Raw genomic sequence first — 18104 nt, 5'->3', positions numbered from 1 at the left:
CCATTCCTTTATTTAAACGATGTCAATACTGTCATACTATTTCCATTTCTGTATTAAGAAAGCAAATGAACTGACAAATACCACTCACTAAAGCCAAATTATAATTTGCCTATCTTAAATGCTTTCAAAACAAAGCACTAGGCAAACACCATTCCATGGGAGTTGTCCTAGAAAAACACGTCCACAGTGTTTAGAAAAATGCTTAACACACAAAAATGCTCTCCTGAGGCTCTTGAATTTGTGGTCAGATGATGGTGCTGATAGCATTTGTTTTATATCTTCACCATTTCTCAACCTCTGTAGGAATGACAGTTGAGTGTTTAAAAGTAGGAGTTTGAGCAAAGGTTAGGAGACAGGGAGCTCTCAGCCTCATGTACAACACACTGGTAATGCCTGAGACAAAGTTATCAAGCAGATGCTCTAGGATGGAAAGACTGTAAACTCCTCAGGATGCAGAGCCTGAATTTTCTTGGCTGGGCGCACCCTCTCTGAGACCTGAGGCACACCCAGACACAGAGAGATTCACTTGAAGGGCTGGGGTTTTAATCCAAAGATACCAAAATAGCCTGGTTCTATTTTACAGTAAGTGCATTTCATACTTTTAAAATATTATATAGGAGTGTCCAAGTGTGCAGATATGAAGTGTCCAAAAATGGTTTCACACCAACCTCTCCATGAGCCATTACTACAGACAGCAGGAAACAGTACAGAACTGAACTATGTTTAACATTGCAAATGATATTACCAAAAGGAGAGAAAAAATTTAGAGATGGCATGGAGCTGCTCTAACTTTCCATAAGGAGCAAGAGTAATACAATTCAGTTCCAGAAATACTCTGCTGTTTGAATTTCTCTTTCAGTCTCAGCTACAGGACAAATCCCTAAGTCATTTGCAGTGTACTAATATTTATAAACAGGATTTATATTTAAAATAGCAAATCTTTCCCCCCCCCAAAAAAGCATACAAAAGTATACAAAAGAATTGTAGTTTTGCACTTATAAATGGTTTCTGTACCCATATCTCCAGTTTCAAGTCATGCAACACATCCTTCAATCTCATCAGCCAAATGTTATTTTGTTTGTTTTCCTAGGCTTTTTAATATATACAAGAGATTTTCTCTGTTTCCTCAGATTTAGAACAACATATTTAAAAGGCATTTAGGACTCACATTAACATCTAACCAGCAGCAAAATTTGTCATTTTCTTTTATCCCTCTTAGCTCCGTGATTACAAAGTTCTATTAACTGAAAGACAGCACCAGTTCACAAAGATAATGAAGAAGAAAGGTCAGTGGTTTATGAAAGGAAGTCCTGGTCTTTCAGGGAACTGCTGGGAACATGAGCTCAGTGCTAATTTTGAGAAGGAAAAGACTAACACCCAGTGTCCCTCACCACAGAATTATTAAGGTTGGAAAAGACCAGTAAGAGTCCAACCATTAACCCAGCACTGCAACCCTTAACCCTGAGCAGCATTTTCACATGTGATTTGGAGACTGCCAGGGATGGTGATCCCACCACTTCCCAAGGTAGCCTGTTCCAATGCTTGACCACCCTTTCAGTGAAGAAATTTATATACCTAGAAGAACAGACCAACTCTCACCTGTCTAAAACCTCCTTTCAGAAGCAACACTGTCCCCTGAGCCTCCTTTTCCCTGGACTAAACAACTCAGCTCCCCCAGCTGCCCGAGACTCCAGCCTCACACTCTTTTTCCTAATCTGTATGAACCTGCCAGAGCTGGCCTGACCCTTGCCCTTTCTGCCTTCAAATTTTATTGATCTGTAGACTTCCACAGTTCGCAGCAGAATCAGAAAACATCTATGTGCCAACATGGGAGAGGCGATCAGCAGCTGATGCTTAAAATCCTGCAGCCTCACCCGCAGCACTGGCAGCCTCTGCTAATAGCAATTGATTGGGCTGCAGACCTGGGCACTAATCTGCTTCCACGGATTGCCAGGGCAGAATTCCACAGAGTTTTAGTAGAAGCAAGGCTGGGCTCTTTGAATAATGTATTTCATTCATAGCATTTCCTGACCTTGTGTGTTTCTCGCCAGCTTGCGAAGCAGCATGTGGGAATGGCCCCAATGTTATGCTTTTGTTCTCCCAAGAAATACAAAGGGAAAAAAGTTACAAGAATGTGTGTCAATATAAGAGTGGTAGGAGATACACAACAAGAAGTGATGGATTATAATAAAGAAAAAAAAGTTATTTGAGGCTGCTTTCCCTGATGGAGTCTCAACATCACTTGATGGATGGTTTGCCAGGGTTCCCCACTTGTGAGTCAAGTATCCATCTCAAGCCACAGGAATTTGTGTATCACAGGGTCTGATCAGCATGGCCTGGTCTGTACACCCTCACTCTGAAAAGGGTGCACTGCAGCTTTTATTGCAGTTTTTTTATCCATGATAACATGATTCACTACTTGCAGTTCTCTTCTCAAACTTTACTAATTTAAATGAAAATAATAGAACTGTCTTATCTTTATTTTTACCCTTTGGATGGGAAGAGAAAAATATTTATTCCTAATCCATAGAAAGCAAAGAAAACTGAGGTCATTTAATCTTTAGCTGCATAATGTTAAGCCTGAAAGAAGACCTCAATTTTTTTCAAAGGTCATACTTCATAAATCCTGTATTTCTGTACCCAATTGCTCATATCTCACTACTGCTATACATAAAATAATTGAAACCTTTTGTATCCACACTCTTGTATTTATAATTTCTGTACTTGTTCTTTATACTTTGGATACTCTAGGCAAAGAAAAGTGAGGACTATCTAAAGGCCAAGCATACAGAGGATGCCCTTACAGTCTACAGAATTGAAAGGGATCCACTGTTTCAATCTACTAGATCAAACACAGTCACAACCCAAATGATTTTGCCACAACTCAGTGTCTAAGGAAACTCTGGATCAGCATTCCTGGAGAAGTTACAGACTGGGTTGACAGCCTAAACACTACTTCTACCTTTGTGCTTAAAGATGATCTTTACATGTATGTGGCAGGATTTTTTCCTGCTCTTCCCAAACTACTCATTTCATAGGACTGTGTGATAGACTTCATACTCCAAAACAATCAGGCAGTTACTGGCTACATTTATATTCAAATATCTTTTAAATCATCCTATTTGTTGGTCATCTTCTGGATCCAGGAAAGGATTGTATTTTGCTTTAAACTAAAATAAGATGGGACTATTCAAATATGCAAAAAGAAGTCTGAAATGTGCTATCGTGATTTTTTTCCCCATCAATAAAATGCATGTATTTTATTTCTAAATATACATTTTTAATAAAATTTCACATAATAAAGACCAAATGCACAATACAGTATCACATAAAGTACAGACCAAATATTTCAGGGCATAATAAATTAATGTAAAATAAGTAGTTGGTGCCAGTATGATGAATAGACAGTTTCCCTAAGGACCTGAGGGTGCCTATTTAATGCTGTTCAGAGCCTGTGTGTGCACACCCCATTGAAGTTTATTAGAGCCCAAAACACTGTGATGTGCAGCCCTGCTGTGCACATCAACTATTATGAGTATAGAGTTAATCTGCCCTAAGCCACCAGAGTTGTTGCAAAGTGTATGTGGTTCAACATGCTCTAAAAACCAAGGCATTAATTCACGTGCCTGTCTACTAATTTAGAACGAGATCTCAGTGTCTCAGACACAGCTGATGACACTTGGACAGAACCTGAAAGCCAAAAGCTAAAGTGTGGTCTACAAAAGCCTCGTTCAGCCACCACCCAAATCTGCATTTAAGGAACTGACAAATTTTAGCAAGAACAACATCAATTAAATGGTACAGACATACACAGTGAAACACAAACCTTTGATACATATAGCACAATGCTGTGGTTCCTTACAACCAGTTTTGTATCCTTTTGGGGCTAAAATGTTAACTTTCATATTCACAATCAATTTAACTTTGCCTCCCAGCTTCACCTTCATTTTCATACAGTTTTGTTTCAAGTGTCGTCACATCTAAATATCCTGCAACTATGGCACATTTCTTCTTTTGTGACTTAATGTTGTAATTTGAAAGGAATATTTATTGATGTAATAATAAAGCATGGACATACTGTAGATAAGTCTATGGAATTTTAAGTAGGAAATGTAGGGTCACAAAATTATCCTCTGTCCTCTTTTCAATGAGCTGTCACCCTGTGCATATCTTACTTTCATGAATTTAATATTTTGAACACTGCCAACTTTGTCTTCATATTTCACAATCATAAACATAAAGCAAATATGATGCTGCTAAATAAGAGCTTGAAATACAATCTTCTTACAGAAATATGTTATGTCTAAAGCAGCTTCTCACTTTATTGATTGCTCTGTGCAAAAATATGAAAGCATAAATACCAGGAGCTATTCGTTCTAATTTCTTTGCACTTAGCCATGGCCTCAGCCTAAAGAAGGATCTAACCAGACTGTGACAGTTAAAGATTAACAGACCTGCCATACCAACAGCCTTGACAAAGGAGCTTAACTTAATCCTTAAGGCAGTATAAGATGTCTTATGTGTATTACTGCATAGGAGCACAACTTTAATAAACACAGTGTAATGTAATTTTCAGTAGTTTTACTCATGTCAAATATGGGATACGAAGTAAAAAATAATTTGACAGATCTATTTGTTTTCCAAAGGAAACTATTTTTTAAAGATTACTACTGTTGTGAATTTCAGTCTCAGTGCATTGCAAGGACTGATACACAAAAAAGCAATTCCAAAAAAAAACAAACCTCAAAAAAGAGACAAGCAGATGCAACCTCATCACTCACAATTATGAGGTACTCAATTTCAGCTTAACTGGCTTACACACTGCTCTGTTATAGCTGGTTTTACCTCTGATCTCAGCCATAAGGTTTTCATCCACTTGCTGTGGACAATGCACTCAATTTTAAAAAATTTTGAGAACTTAAATAACTGTTAGTCCTTGGACTTAGTATGGCATGGATGAGATCACCTCTTGCACCTTCAAATAGAATTAATCTTCTTTTTTTATTTGCTATAGACCGTGACAATAAACCATCATACCTCAAAGTTCAAAAGTTAGGACATTAATTTTCATGTTAAAACAATTTTTTGCACATTATGCACTTCAAATATGATATGTCATCTTCATAACACGCTGAAAAATATCCCTAGAAAGTGGCATAATTAAAAAATATCATTTCTGAAAAAGTTTTTAATAAAGTTGATGCATCATATCATCAATCAATTTATTCTATATGTGTCTGAGAGCACTGATGGAAGCACAATGGCTCAGTCTCTTTTTAGCATACACTCTGCTTCCAGGTGCCCCTGGTGCAGCTGCCTCACTGTGCTCCTCAGCAGTGTGAAACCTCAGAGACAAGCCTTCAGGTCCTGTGAGTTGTCTCAAACCTGGATTTGATCTGAAGATCCATGCTATTACAGCTTGTATGTATACCTGCAGATGGGATGTGATGCTATTCCATACTGAAAGCACTGAGAGCTCAGACAAAGGCTGAGCCACCTGCACCTTCTGCTGCAGCCCAGGATGCTGCACATCCAGGGTCCTTCATGAGAGCAGAACATGATCCCCACACTTACCGGTGGGTAACAAGCTGTGCCAGCTTCAAATCAGCACAGCTGGGAGTGAAAGGTGATTCTAAAGCCTCATTTCACTTTCCAGGCCAAAATGTCCACAGGCATAATTAAAGATACCCTGAAAGCTGTTCTGTATTGCACAAAATGCTACACATCAAAAGGGTTCACTGTGCTGGAAGAAATCAGACACATTAATACCAGAGATACCCTCCTGGCCCTGATATCCCTCCTCCACATCTACCAGCTGCACAAAGTACCTCAATTATGCCCTTAAACCATCAGGGACATGCCAACACCACCCCTGAGAAAGAATATTCAGCATATCTGTAACTAGGTTCATTGCTTCTTTGCACTGTTACTGAGACATAAAGCAGATACAGCAAAAGTAAAAAATGCAGCTCTAGTTTTGATTCTACTTGTAAAAAAAACAGAGCTTTTGGGTATTCATAAAAATTAAATCAAAATTAAATCCATTAATATGATAATTACATATGGAAAGAGTAACATTAAGGCTCAAAGGCGAAGCAGTCTCTTGTTAGTGAAGATATTACTAAATATCCTATGAGCAAAAATTCTTCACTGACCAAATTTAGGATACAGTTGTCAGGATTTCCAAGGAAATATATACATGGTAAGAGTACCAGAAAAGACAAATGAAAAGACAAACATTACAAATTTAATAAACTATAGAAATAGCCATGTTACAAGCAAAAAACCACACAGCTTCAATTCTCAAATATGGTTTTCCAAAGCAATGACATTAAAATCTTTTCTTCAGCAAGTATCTGCCCAGTGAAAACGGCAGATTTTGTTGTAAGTGGTGACTCAGATGACTACATCATGCTCTGTGAAGCTAATTTAGTGTCTCATTTCAAACTCTGAAAACTTCATCCATAACATCATCTATTATATGAGGCTGTGGCACAAGAAAGAAATGATGCAAAATAGTCTTTTTTCTTAAGTGTACTAAACACATAGCAATCTAATGACCAAAATTTAAGTGACAAGAGCACTGCGAGTTATTTTCTCCAATCATACCAGATAGAAAATTTTTGGCAGTGTGGCAGAAGACTTAAAATGCTCCTCTGGAGCAGGGATAGGAAGCCATTGGGATATGGACCAGCAGTTTTTTGCTGGGATATGCAAGCAAACAGTGACCATGCTCCATCCAGCCAGCACTGCCCATGAGTAGACTGCAGGACTCGCACAAGCTCCATGTGAAAGCTGCACAGCCACACCACATATGCTGAGCCCAGGATAATAAACCCTGCCTTTCAGTCAAGCTTATTAGTTCTGGCTTAGCAGCAGGCAAACTGCAGTGACTCTGCTGCCAGAGCAGAGCCTGTGCATCTCCAACCAGCTCAAAGGGAGGGCAGAGTGTGCTCCTGTCTGCTGGCAAAATCCCATCCTGACATATGCTTAGACATGGTGTCAGCTGGCACTGGGAAAACCCTCACTGAAGGGCTGGGTATTATGTACAGTCCCATTCACGTCCCAGGGAGTTCTCATGGATAATGTGAGCAATATTATAACAAACTGTCTCAGTCTTTGTACAGCTAATGAATCACTATTAAAAACAGAAAGGAATCTGGAGCGGTGTTACAAAGAGAATACGTAAGTAGGTGAACAAATGGAAATAGCAGTGACTTTGTTATAGGTGTTTTATTTGTACAATGTATTTTGGACAGTCATCAATAATATCAACAATGACCATTTTATGGAATAAAATCTTTAAGAAAGAAATTACCTAAATAAAACATGAAGTGTTTTTTTATATTTTGTTTTTTAAGAAGAGTTCACCGGCAATTATCCAGGCACAGGCAGATGAGCTGAACAAGGACAGGCAGTGCTAACTCTGCATCCCTTTGGCAGCTGCATTCAGACCACTAGCTGTATTTTGAGGTTTTATGTTTCTATTTTAAAGTCAACCAATATGCTGAGATGTGTAAAACTAACCCTTTTACAGTAGCAATAGGACTGAAATGGTCAGCAACCAAATTTAGGAGCACATGTGACGTTATTTTAATCTCCATGGATGAAATTTAGCCAAGTGTCAGAAGGACTGACCCAAAGATGCCACACAGAAAGCTGGAAGAGCAAGGAAGGGATAGCACAGGTTGTACAACAGCACATACTCCCTGTGAACCTCTGCACTCTGCACAAAGGCTGAGGGTAAAGCTGGGAAAGCTTCCATGCATTGGCCAAAAGCTTTCCTGTAAGGACCATGGACAAGGCTTGGAAATTATGTTTTCTAAACACGGCTTTGCTGTGGCCAAAGGTTCAATCTCTTGAAATACAAGGTATACATAATTTGGATGGCTAAAGTTAAAGAACAGCTAGAACACCACATGAAATTTCAATCCTTGGCACTGCACTTGAGAACTGTCCAGACCTGTTGTAGTGTAGGCATGCCTTTACCACTACTCCTCATGCACTCCATGTAGCTTCCACCTCTCTTGACCTCCAAATGCTACAGAAAGTACAGTGCAGAGCCAGCCCAGCTCCAGAAGAAATGTACTTGCCAAAGAGCAGGATTTACTTGCTCAGATACAGCATGGCTATTCTGGTTTCAAGCTAACAAGGCTGTCTCAAACTACACTAGGTAGACTTCCTGACCCAGCCTCTGCCAGCCTTGGAATCTCTGCATCATTTCCCCAGCCCACAGCCACAGGCTATCTTGCTGTCCCTTCCAAGCCAAACCACTTGGAGTCCATGGTTCTGTAGCTATCTGCTTCCTCAGATGCTTGAGTTTTGTACAAGTCACAAGTGTGAAGTTCATTGAAATGGAACAAAAATGTCCATCCACAGAGAACAGCAATGCAGGCAAGGCAGTTTAGAAGGGAATGAGCCTGGATGTAACTCATGTCACTGCCTGCAAAACACAGCTTGCTATCTCAGACTGGGAGGAAAGGTTTTAACCTCATGCAGGCAAACTGGTAAGAAGCACTTACTTGGTGATGAATGCTGTCTCTAAACCCCTGTTTCTCTGCCAGCCATTTCTTAAACATAACAATAGTTCCTTTTAACTTTCCTGTGCACAAAGCTTGGTACAGATGTACATTTGCACAAATTTGCACTGTGGAATTTTTCTTTTCTTTAGAGCTAACTCATAGACTGATGCTCTGCTGAGTGTTATTACATCTACTTTTATGACCTGCTATAGCTGTGGGCAATATTACAAAATTTACAGAGTATTTTGTTTCTGCAATATTATTATCATGCCAATACCTGAAGATGCTAATAACACACTGAAATCAAAATATATTATTTGCTAAATAAAAATGCATATTCCAAATATACTGAATGTTTATTGAGAAACATTTTCCTCTTCCAGGTTATTTCTAACTAAGCCATGCATTCTGTAATGGAAATTTTTGTACAGCTGCAATGAATTCCTAGCATGTTGTATTCAACAAGACACACATTAATATATTCTTGTTCTGCTTTACTTACAACAGTCCATATTATTAAATCTGAATTAAGAAAACCTGATCTATGCTGCCTGCATACCATATAAAAACATTACTGTTCCCTTATCTTGGACAATGAACATTTCATACTACACTGTCATTGCCAAAAAATACTCTACTAATCTATTAAATATATCAGTTTTCCCTCTCTGTGTTTTAAAATAAATCAATCTCATTCTGAAGTTTTCTCACTGGGTTCCAGCAAGGATTCAATATTCATTATTGCATGCAATAAACACATTGTGCTTCTCTTCCTTCCTGTGTCTCTCCATACAGCCCAGACACAAAGTGTTACCAGATTTGCCTAACTCAGTTCAAACGTGCTGGATTCTCTATAGCAATGTGCACATGTTTCTCAGTGACCAGCTCTGTTTTTCCTATAGACTATCAAGGGACACCTCAGAGCTCCACTCCTCCATCTGTATTTTGCACTCCTGTTGCAAACAGATTCTCTGAAGGCAGAAAGTTTCAGCTTTGACTCGTTCCCTCCCTTCCAATCTGACTCTTAACTGCATTTGGCTATTTTTGGGATGACAAAAGAGAACAATTAATAGCAGTTTTTGACCTGAAAATACTTGCTTTTCCAGCTGATAGCAAACTTTAGTAATTAACCTGGTCTTAGTACTTCAGGCTTTAACTATAATAGAGAGAGAGTGATGACTAATGGAGTTTGCTTAGGGATGAGGTGAAACGGAGTGAGGTTAAACACCATGATGCTTCACCTCACCTTCAAAGTAGCTTTTGTGCTGTCACATCTGCTTATATCAGCACCAAACGACTGCTGATTTGATCATAATTGCCCTAATTAGAAGTTCAATTAATGCACTGAGCTCTTCCTATCAATGCCACCTCAGCACCAAGGATGTGCACAGAGCAGTACAGGTTAAACTCATAAGGAAGGTCACTTGGAAAAGGAAACTACCTGCAGTCTGCTCTTCGGAGGATATCACACAGTTAGGATGACACTCAATATCCACTTATGCCCCAGGACAAGCAGAAAGGGAGAATTTAAGGAATTCTATTGAGAGATATCCATCAGCTGTGAGCAAAAATTACATTTCCTGTCATTGAAAATCTCATTTAGTTCAGTCTTGCTTCCACTAAGGATTAAAAACCTTCAAAAGAGCACTTTGTCTTCACAGGAAGATGAAAATAGCCTAAAATGCTCACAGTGAAACATCATGTGAAAAAGAAGTGTACAATATAGCAACTTTAAATGTTATCAAATATAACATACTTCAACACATACTAAAAATACAAATGTGGTCATTGAAATTAACACTGAAAGTGAAGAGAAGAAAAATTAAGGGGTTTTGCAAGAGAGATGAATAAATTTCACCAGCAGACAAAAGTGTCACCAATTCCCTGCCTGGAAGTATTTTGCATATCCATTGAATTAAGAATTTTGTATGCTCACAAAAGAAGACAGGTAAGCAGATGAGGGAGACAGACAGCACCCACTCATTAAAATATGATGTGTATGATATTAATAAAATGGAAAAGAGCATATTTACCCACTCTTCACTTCTCACAAATCAGGATAAAGGTTATAATCCAGAATCAGTCAAAAAACAGAACTGCAAAAAGGAACATCTTAATGCTTCTGCAATTTTTCTTTTACAAACAAAAAAAAGAAGGAATAGAAAAAGAAAAAACCCCTTTGTCTTGGTCAGTTGCAAAAATTCGATCAAATATTATGAACAATATGTGGTATCAGACATTGCTGTGAAACATGACTTTTTTAAAACGGGAGAAAATTAAAAAGCAATTCTTCATCAACTGTCTTGATCTGACTACCTACTAATTATGTTTGTGCTGAAAAAAATCATAAACATTTTGTGAAACAATTTCTAAAATAATATTTTTGCTTCAGTTTCTGTGAAAGAATAAAGCTGTAGTACAAAATGTCACAAATTACAATAGGGCAAGATCTTCACCTGGTATAAACTCCAAAACCTTCTCTTGTTTTCAGTGTTACAACTATGATTTTCTGTCCTTTATCTTCCCAATCACCAGAAAATGATCAGAATGTGACTAGTTTGTGGTTGGGTAGGTTTTTATGCATCATGCTACATTAATGAACATTTATGACACCATGTACTAGATGCATACCAAATATCTTTCAGTTTTCAGGGACATTTCAATATTTAATAGTACCTGTGCTCTTTTGAGACAATTTTTTAAGCAACAGATCCTGACCTCTGCCTGGACTCACTATGCCTACTAGTTAGACTTCATCTTTAACAGCACTTGTTTTAGAAAGAATTAGGCAATAGTGTTAACTGTAAAATACTACTTTTTTTTATTATCCTAGCTAACATTTCTCTCTCAAGCACACACTGGAGTCAGAATTCTACAAATGATGTGTCCAACTACAAAACATGACCTTTTCCATGACATAAATATATAAACTGCACAGCAACTGATACCTATATATCAACATTTAAAAATAATTCAAGATATTCTAAGTAGGAGCAGACAGGCTAGAACTACTGGTTCCTTGCAGGGATGCCAAGCAACTTGGACAACAGGAAAATGTACCATCATTTGTTCTCATTGCTGTGTGCTCTGTACTACCCTGTGTGAGCATCCAGTGTGCACAGAAACTCCTAAAAATTTTAGACAAGGGTCATCAAAATGAATGTTAGCCTGAAAAAGCATGCTACTGCAGCAGCTCAAAAGTAGCTCAGGACAGTCTTTATTCAAAAGTTGGGTAAATCTGGAAAAACAATTGTCTCTGCTCTGTGTGTGTGGATATTCAATTACTTCCCCTGACTGTCATGGTCCTTTTTTTTTTTTTTGAAGATGCCAACTTTATGAGGATTTAAATAAAACTACAGCTTATCAGTGGTAGGTAACTGTGGTACCTAAAAAAAAAGCCAAAACCAAGAACAAAAAGCCAGGAAGCCAACTAAGCACTGAGCAAAGGACTCCCACCTTGCCCAGGTCTCTGACCGATGGAAGTGTCCCCAGCAAGGTTATTCTAGAATAAAGTCTCCCCCTTGTGGATCTCTCACATAATAAAAACTCCATCAAATCCTTAATTGCATAATAAAGTTTGTGTTCCTTCCTTTGCAGGTAAGAGTTTCAGGGGCAAATAGGAACATATAATGAAATCATGGTACATGGTTTACTTAACTCTGTGGGCTTGATCCCACGTCAGGCAAGGCAAGCTGTTCTGCTGTAAAATACATTACAGTTCTGTAACAAAATTTATTTAAAAGCCACTAAAACCCTCAAAATAATTTAACTCCTTCTCATCTCTGCATTTAGTTATGAAGGCTGGTATAGTGAAGACCCCCAAAACTATCCAGCTCCAAACTATAAATGGTTTAATGAGGTAAAAATTCAAATTCCAAACTCATTTAATACTTATTAAACTTATTATACTAAAAATAATATGAAACATGTCAAGATTCCCACCTGATTTTACATGCACAAAGTATACTATCCTGAAAAAAATAGTTTGACCCAAGAGCAACCTTTTGGCAACTCAGAGATTAAGGAGCTATAGCAGCACTATTTGCAGAATAACTCTTCCTCAAACACTTCATTAACTACACTGTTCTCTGATCTGCATTAATTTAAAGGGATCACAAGGATTTCTTTGCATATGATAATTCACATTATCATAAATTAAGAAATCATTGTGATCACTTAAATTATCATGTTGATCTCAATGCACTCTTAAGGTATTTAAAAATGGTTCTAATAAATCATATATTTTGACTCCAGAATTGATTCTGGTTTTTTTTCATTTTCTAAGAAACAAAATCAAGATGGCTTGAAATATTATTCAATTACACATGTGACAAACTCATATTTTATTTGCAGTACCAACTGTTGAGTCAATACTGGGTAAAAAGCTTTTTAACTATCCAGAGACATGTTCTCACATTCATTTCAGAATAGTAATATAATAGTTAATTATTTATTTATTTCAAGTTTTGGAATAGTGCTAGGTTTCCTACTTTCATTAACAGTCTCTTGTTTGTATGCAGTAATTGCTTTTAAAATACTAGCATTGTAATTTCTTGCTGGCACTATGATAAATCAACAGAAAGGCTTATCCCCATGCCTCCCCACAGAAGAGCATAATTCTGCTTCCCTCAATGCCAGTGACAAAACCTCTCTAATTTCAGGATTACACTCAAAGAATGCATGAAAAAGATCACTTTGACAGTGTAGGACTCTTGTCCTTCCTAGCTGCAGAGCAGATGCAGCAGCTAAGCAGTGCTACACTCAATGTCCCTCTGTAGGAAGCAACAGCTCCTCCAAGTAGAAGCTGCCACTTCTCACTTTGTTTCACTCCTTGACCTCTCAATAGCAAATGCCAGAAAACTGTATTTTCTGTTCAAAATGTGAGATTTTTTTAGGATACAACATCTGGCTATTGGGAACAAAAAGAGATACTATTTATTCATTTCAAACATCCATCAACAATGTCTGTCAACTGCTGTTACTCTGGGACACACAGAGGTGAAATAACAAGAATCCACTTGCATCTTTGAATCCACAGCACTTCTGAATTTTTTTGTTCCGGGAATTCAGCTCAATAAAAATTAAATATGCACTGTTAAACTGTGAAAGGCTACTAAAGCTAAGTAAAGGGGTTCTGATCTCTGATGCCTGACCCACGCAAAAATGGGCTTAAAGAAACCATGAAGGCAAAGATTAGAAACTCCTGCAAAAAACCCCTTCAACTCAGTAAAAAAAATGACATATTTTACTGTATTCTCAGAGACTGCCTGCTTATCTTGACAGGATGGATGAGGAACTACAATTCTTACCAAATATAAAATAAAAGGAGAAAAATAATTGGTAATTACAATATTGCAGGCTATATTTCAAAATCATTGTTACTTTACTAAGTGCCCAGATCTTCTGGCAAATAGTCTCCATACATGATCATCCAGCACTACTAAATGAGCTGTATTGCTAGTAGTGACAGACGTTTGTAATACATGATATCTCACAATGAGGACAATTGTTAAATTTTATCCCTGAAGAGAAACATCTATACTACCACATACTTAAAATGCTTGTGTGTCAATACTCACAGAGTGATTATGGATTAAGAATAACTCCAGTATTTGTCATACAGCTTCTACATATATGTGCATACTTACTCTCATTCAATGCACCAGAATGGCTACAACACCACAAACATGAAAGGAGATTTTCCTATTAAAGCAAGCTATGTCCAGAAACAAGAACAAGAATGATCCAGACAGTCTACTGCTACCTGTCATTCATGCATGAACACGTACCAAGGATGAATTTTGTATAATGGTCATTCAGCTTCAGGTCATTCAATCTGACAGATAATTCCAAGATTCTATATGGGAAATTAAAGAAGCTATACTGTGAAAAATCTACCATTCATTGTCATTTCACACCATTACCCCTGTGCTATCAAACTAACATGTACCATTCCTGAAGTAATTTCTCCCTCATCTTTGCAAGCCTGTTATCCTCAAACAACAGATACTTCTCATCTCCTTCCAGACCTACCTGTCTCTTCAAATACCATGTCCTTCTCACAGCTACAGAATTTTACCTTGCTCTCTTCTTGCAGCTCTCTTCCCATTCCTTAAACATCCCAACTCCCTCCTTTCACTTGCTATTCAAGCTGTCTTCTCTGCAGTTTACAGTGTCCCACCTAAACCACATGTTCTCTGAACATCTCACCATTCCTCAGTTATTGCTCTCTCTCTTCCTATTCCTCTCACTATCACCAATCCTGCACTCATCTTTTACCCAACCACAAACGCCTGTGATCTTCAGCATTCTCCATTTTTTATCAAGCATGAAACCTACATATTCTGGGATTGTAAATCCATGTCAAGTACACAGATTACCAAATCAAATTACAAAAACAAATACATTATTAAGAGACAAAACCCCTTTCTCCCCCATCATCTCCTGATGGTAATGCAGTGTCCTCACTGCTCTGTATACCAGAGGGGCACAGCTCTCTGCATGATCTCATGTGCATTAAAATACAACAAAGCAAGCAAAGATTGCACAATATTCTTTTTGACCCACAGAAGTTATGTGGGAAAGTTATTAAGCCTTCAACAGATAATTACTGTGAGGCATCATCTGTGTGAAATGAGATTCAGAAATGGAGTATCTGTGGGGTTTGTACCATATTACAATATATTAAAAAGCCAGAGGATCATCTTTCTCCAAAACACTGGGAAACATTAAAATTACGCTGGAAAATAATAAACACAGAACAGTGATTTTAAGTATGGCCTGTTAAAGAGGGGTGTTTGTGGTTCTGGAGAAAACAGTTTAACGAGTTAGCAGTCAGAAGGCTACTCACACATGCATCCCAAAAAACCCAGAGATGCCTTTTTAATTACTGCTGTTTACAAAAGTCATGTGCACATATATCTACACATATCACCACAGTCATGTTCAAGAAGAACAAAAGAATTACAAGAGCACATCTCAAACAGTAGGAAGCCCATGGCCAAACTTGCTTTTTCTACAGACATTACATTTGAGAATTTCCAGGAGAACCATGTAAGAAAGCAAATAAAGCCTACAAGGCACCATCATGTGATATTTTTCTGTGCTAAGAGCCCTACAGATAACTCTTGCATAGAAAGTTACGCCAGAAGGAACAATAAAATCTCTGTATATCAAAGTCACTAGTCTTCACACAGTACCTCTAAACTGAGCCCAGTAACTTGTTTGACAACATATCTTTCAGAAAGTTGTCAGTCCGCATGTGAAAACATACGAAAGTTGAGAATCCTCATTTCCCTTGCTTATTTTTACAGTAAATCTTTTGCAAGATGTGTATGTACTAAATATTATCTGGGGTTTTGGAAGAGGGAGGAGACCTTGGAATTTCCAGGTGAAAGCAACAAACCAAACACCACACAAAAAGTAGAGGAATCTGCCTTCTGAGAAAATTACTGAAGCTCAAGTATCTCTTTGGCAGGGATGTGCCACCTTGCTCACTTTATGTCACTACATCTGTCCTGTGAGCTATCAAAGCTTAGTCTGCCTGCCTCTGGTAAACAAGTATTATAGTCTGACAATGCAGCCTGGTAATTCCTCTGTCAAGGGGAGGGACATCATTTTGTTCACCATTAAAGAAGTGCCCCCAGTTTCTAGAATGGAAACTACGGCTGACAACTTCTGCTTCCCAGAAGGGGGATGAAAAGGTCATTTTTGCAGGAGACATTTTTATTTTATTTTTCTGTGACAAAATGAGCTAAGAATAAACATCTACCTAATGACATTGCCTCCCAGTAAATAAACTTCATTCTTTAACACTCACTTCACTAATATCATCATAAACATACATTTGTACTTCACCTAGAGCATATAACATTAGAAACAAAACACTTCACCCCCCATCTTCTACTGTGCAAGGGAGAAGAGCAGCAGCACCGCACGAACGCCCAAGGGCGGGCTGGAGCCCGGCTCCTGACCCCGCGAATTCCTGCCCGAGAGCCAGCCGTGACGGCACCCGAGGGCTCCGTCAGCCAGCCCCGACAGCAGGCAGGAGGGCACAGCCGAGGGCAGCCGGGCATCTCCCGGGGCGCAGGAGGGACAGCCCGGCAGGGTGGCGGTCGGCGCTCCCCGGGGGAGAACAGGGCAGAGCGGGGTCCCGGCTGCCCCAGGGGCCGGGAGAGGGGCGGTCCCGCGGCCGGCGGCTCACCTTGTGTTCCAGGACGCTGATGTAGCCCTCCAGCAGGCCGGCCCCGACGGGCACGGCCGGGCGGCGCTGACCGCGCTCCGGCGGGAGGCTGGGCACCGCCGCCACCTGCTGCTGCCGCCGCCGCGGCTCCGGGTGGCCCCCGCCGATGCCGATGCCGCCGTACATGAGCAACAAGCTGGTGCACATGGTGGTGAGCGCCAGGCAGACGGCCAGCCCGTGGCGCTGCGGGGGGCAGAGAGAGAGCCGGCTCAGCGAGCTCCCCCCGCCGCGGGGCCCAGCGGGGCGCGCCGCTCCCCCGCCGGCGCACCCGCAAGTTTCACCCGCCGGGCACCCGGCAGGAGTGCCGGGAGAGAACTGGGGAACCCCGTCCGTCCTCCTCCTGCCCCCTCGCCAGCCCGCTCCCGTGCCTCCCTCCTTCTCCCCCAGCCCTGCTTGCTCGCCTCTTCTCCCCTCCGTGCGCCCGGCCACCCCGCGCCTCTCGTTCCCGTGCCGCCGGTCCCCCTCTGGGCATCTCATTCGTGCATTCTAACGAGTGCTGGGCACTGGAGCGCTTCCCCCCGCCCAGCTACCTCCAGCTTCGTCCTTTAAGCAGATCGCTTTTCTATACGCTCCTTAAAACGCACACACACACAAAACCCCCAAACCGCGAGCAACACGAATAAAAGAAAGCAGGCGGAAAGTTCTTGGCCGCCACCGCCGAGGTTTTGTCGCCTTCGCGCGATCCCGGAGAGCTGCGGGGCTGCAGCCCGGGGAAGGCTGGAGCGTGTGCAGGGTGCCCGGGGCAGCCCCGCTCCGCGCCTCTCCCCCGCTCTCCTCCCCGCCGCCGGAGCCGGGATGAGCCGTGCCAACAATGCACTTACCATCAGGGTCTTCATTTTGTGCGCCTCCCGGCCGCCAGTCCTCCCGCTCCCCGCTAGGCTCGGCATGGCGGGGAAACCGCAGACATGGCTCGGCCAGGGAAGCGCCGCCGTGGCGGGGATTAGGGGGGAATTACACTCGGCCGGACCCTCGGAGCCTGCCAGAGCCGGGTCCTCCGCTGCCCCGCCTGCCTCCGCCTCCGCCTCCGCCTCCTGCTGCCGGCGCAGCGCCGACTTCATGGCAGGTGGAAGTTAACTTCTGCCTCTCGCTCGGGAGCTGCTCCGCCGGCAGCCCGCGGCGCGGGGGGGCGGCAGCGGCGGGATCGCCGCGGGCACCGGGCGGCTCAGGGAGGGCACCGGGCGGCTCAGGGAGGGCACCGGGCGGCAGAGAGAGGGCACCGGGCGGCAGAGAGAGGGCACCGGGCGGCGGAGAGAGGGCACCGGGCGGCACCGGGCGGCAGAGGGAGGGCACCGGGCGGCACCGGGCGGCGGCGCCTCTCCGGCCCCGAGCAAGCAGGAGCG

At 41.2% G+C, this 18104-nt stretch overlaps 1 protein-coding gene across 1 annotated transcript in view; it reads right to left on the bottom strand.

Annotated features, from left to right (window-relative positions):
* Window positions 1–17897, bottom strand: part of ST6GALNAC5 (ST6 N-acetylgalactosaminide alpha-2,6-sialyltransferase 5) — a 64408-nt gene extending 46511 nt beyond the window's left edge. The window contains exons 1-2 of the mRNA XM_085067857.1: window positions 17586–17897; window positions 16726–16947 (exon numbers count right to left, since the gene is read on the bottom strand). Of these exons, the coding sequence (XP_084923983.1) occupies window positions 16726–16947; window positions 17586–17822 (459 nt within the window). The 5' untranslated portion in view covers window positions 17823–17897. The remainder of the gene's footprint in view (window positions 1–16725; window positions 16948–17585) is intronic.
* Window positions 17898–18104: the final 207 nt, after the last annotated feature.

Source organism: Lichenostomus cassidix, chromosome 8 (genome assembly GCF_008360975.1).
Source record: "Lichenostomus cassidix isolate B80296 chromosome 8, HeHo_3.0, whole genome shotgun sequence".
Classification (NCBI taxonomy): Eukaryota; Metazoa; Chordata; class Aves; order Passeriformes; family Meliphagidae; genus Lichenostomus; species Lichenostomus cassidix.
The sequence above is the reverse complement of the archived record's forward strand: the minus strand, read 5'-3'. Positions and strand labels throughout refer to the sequence as shown.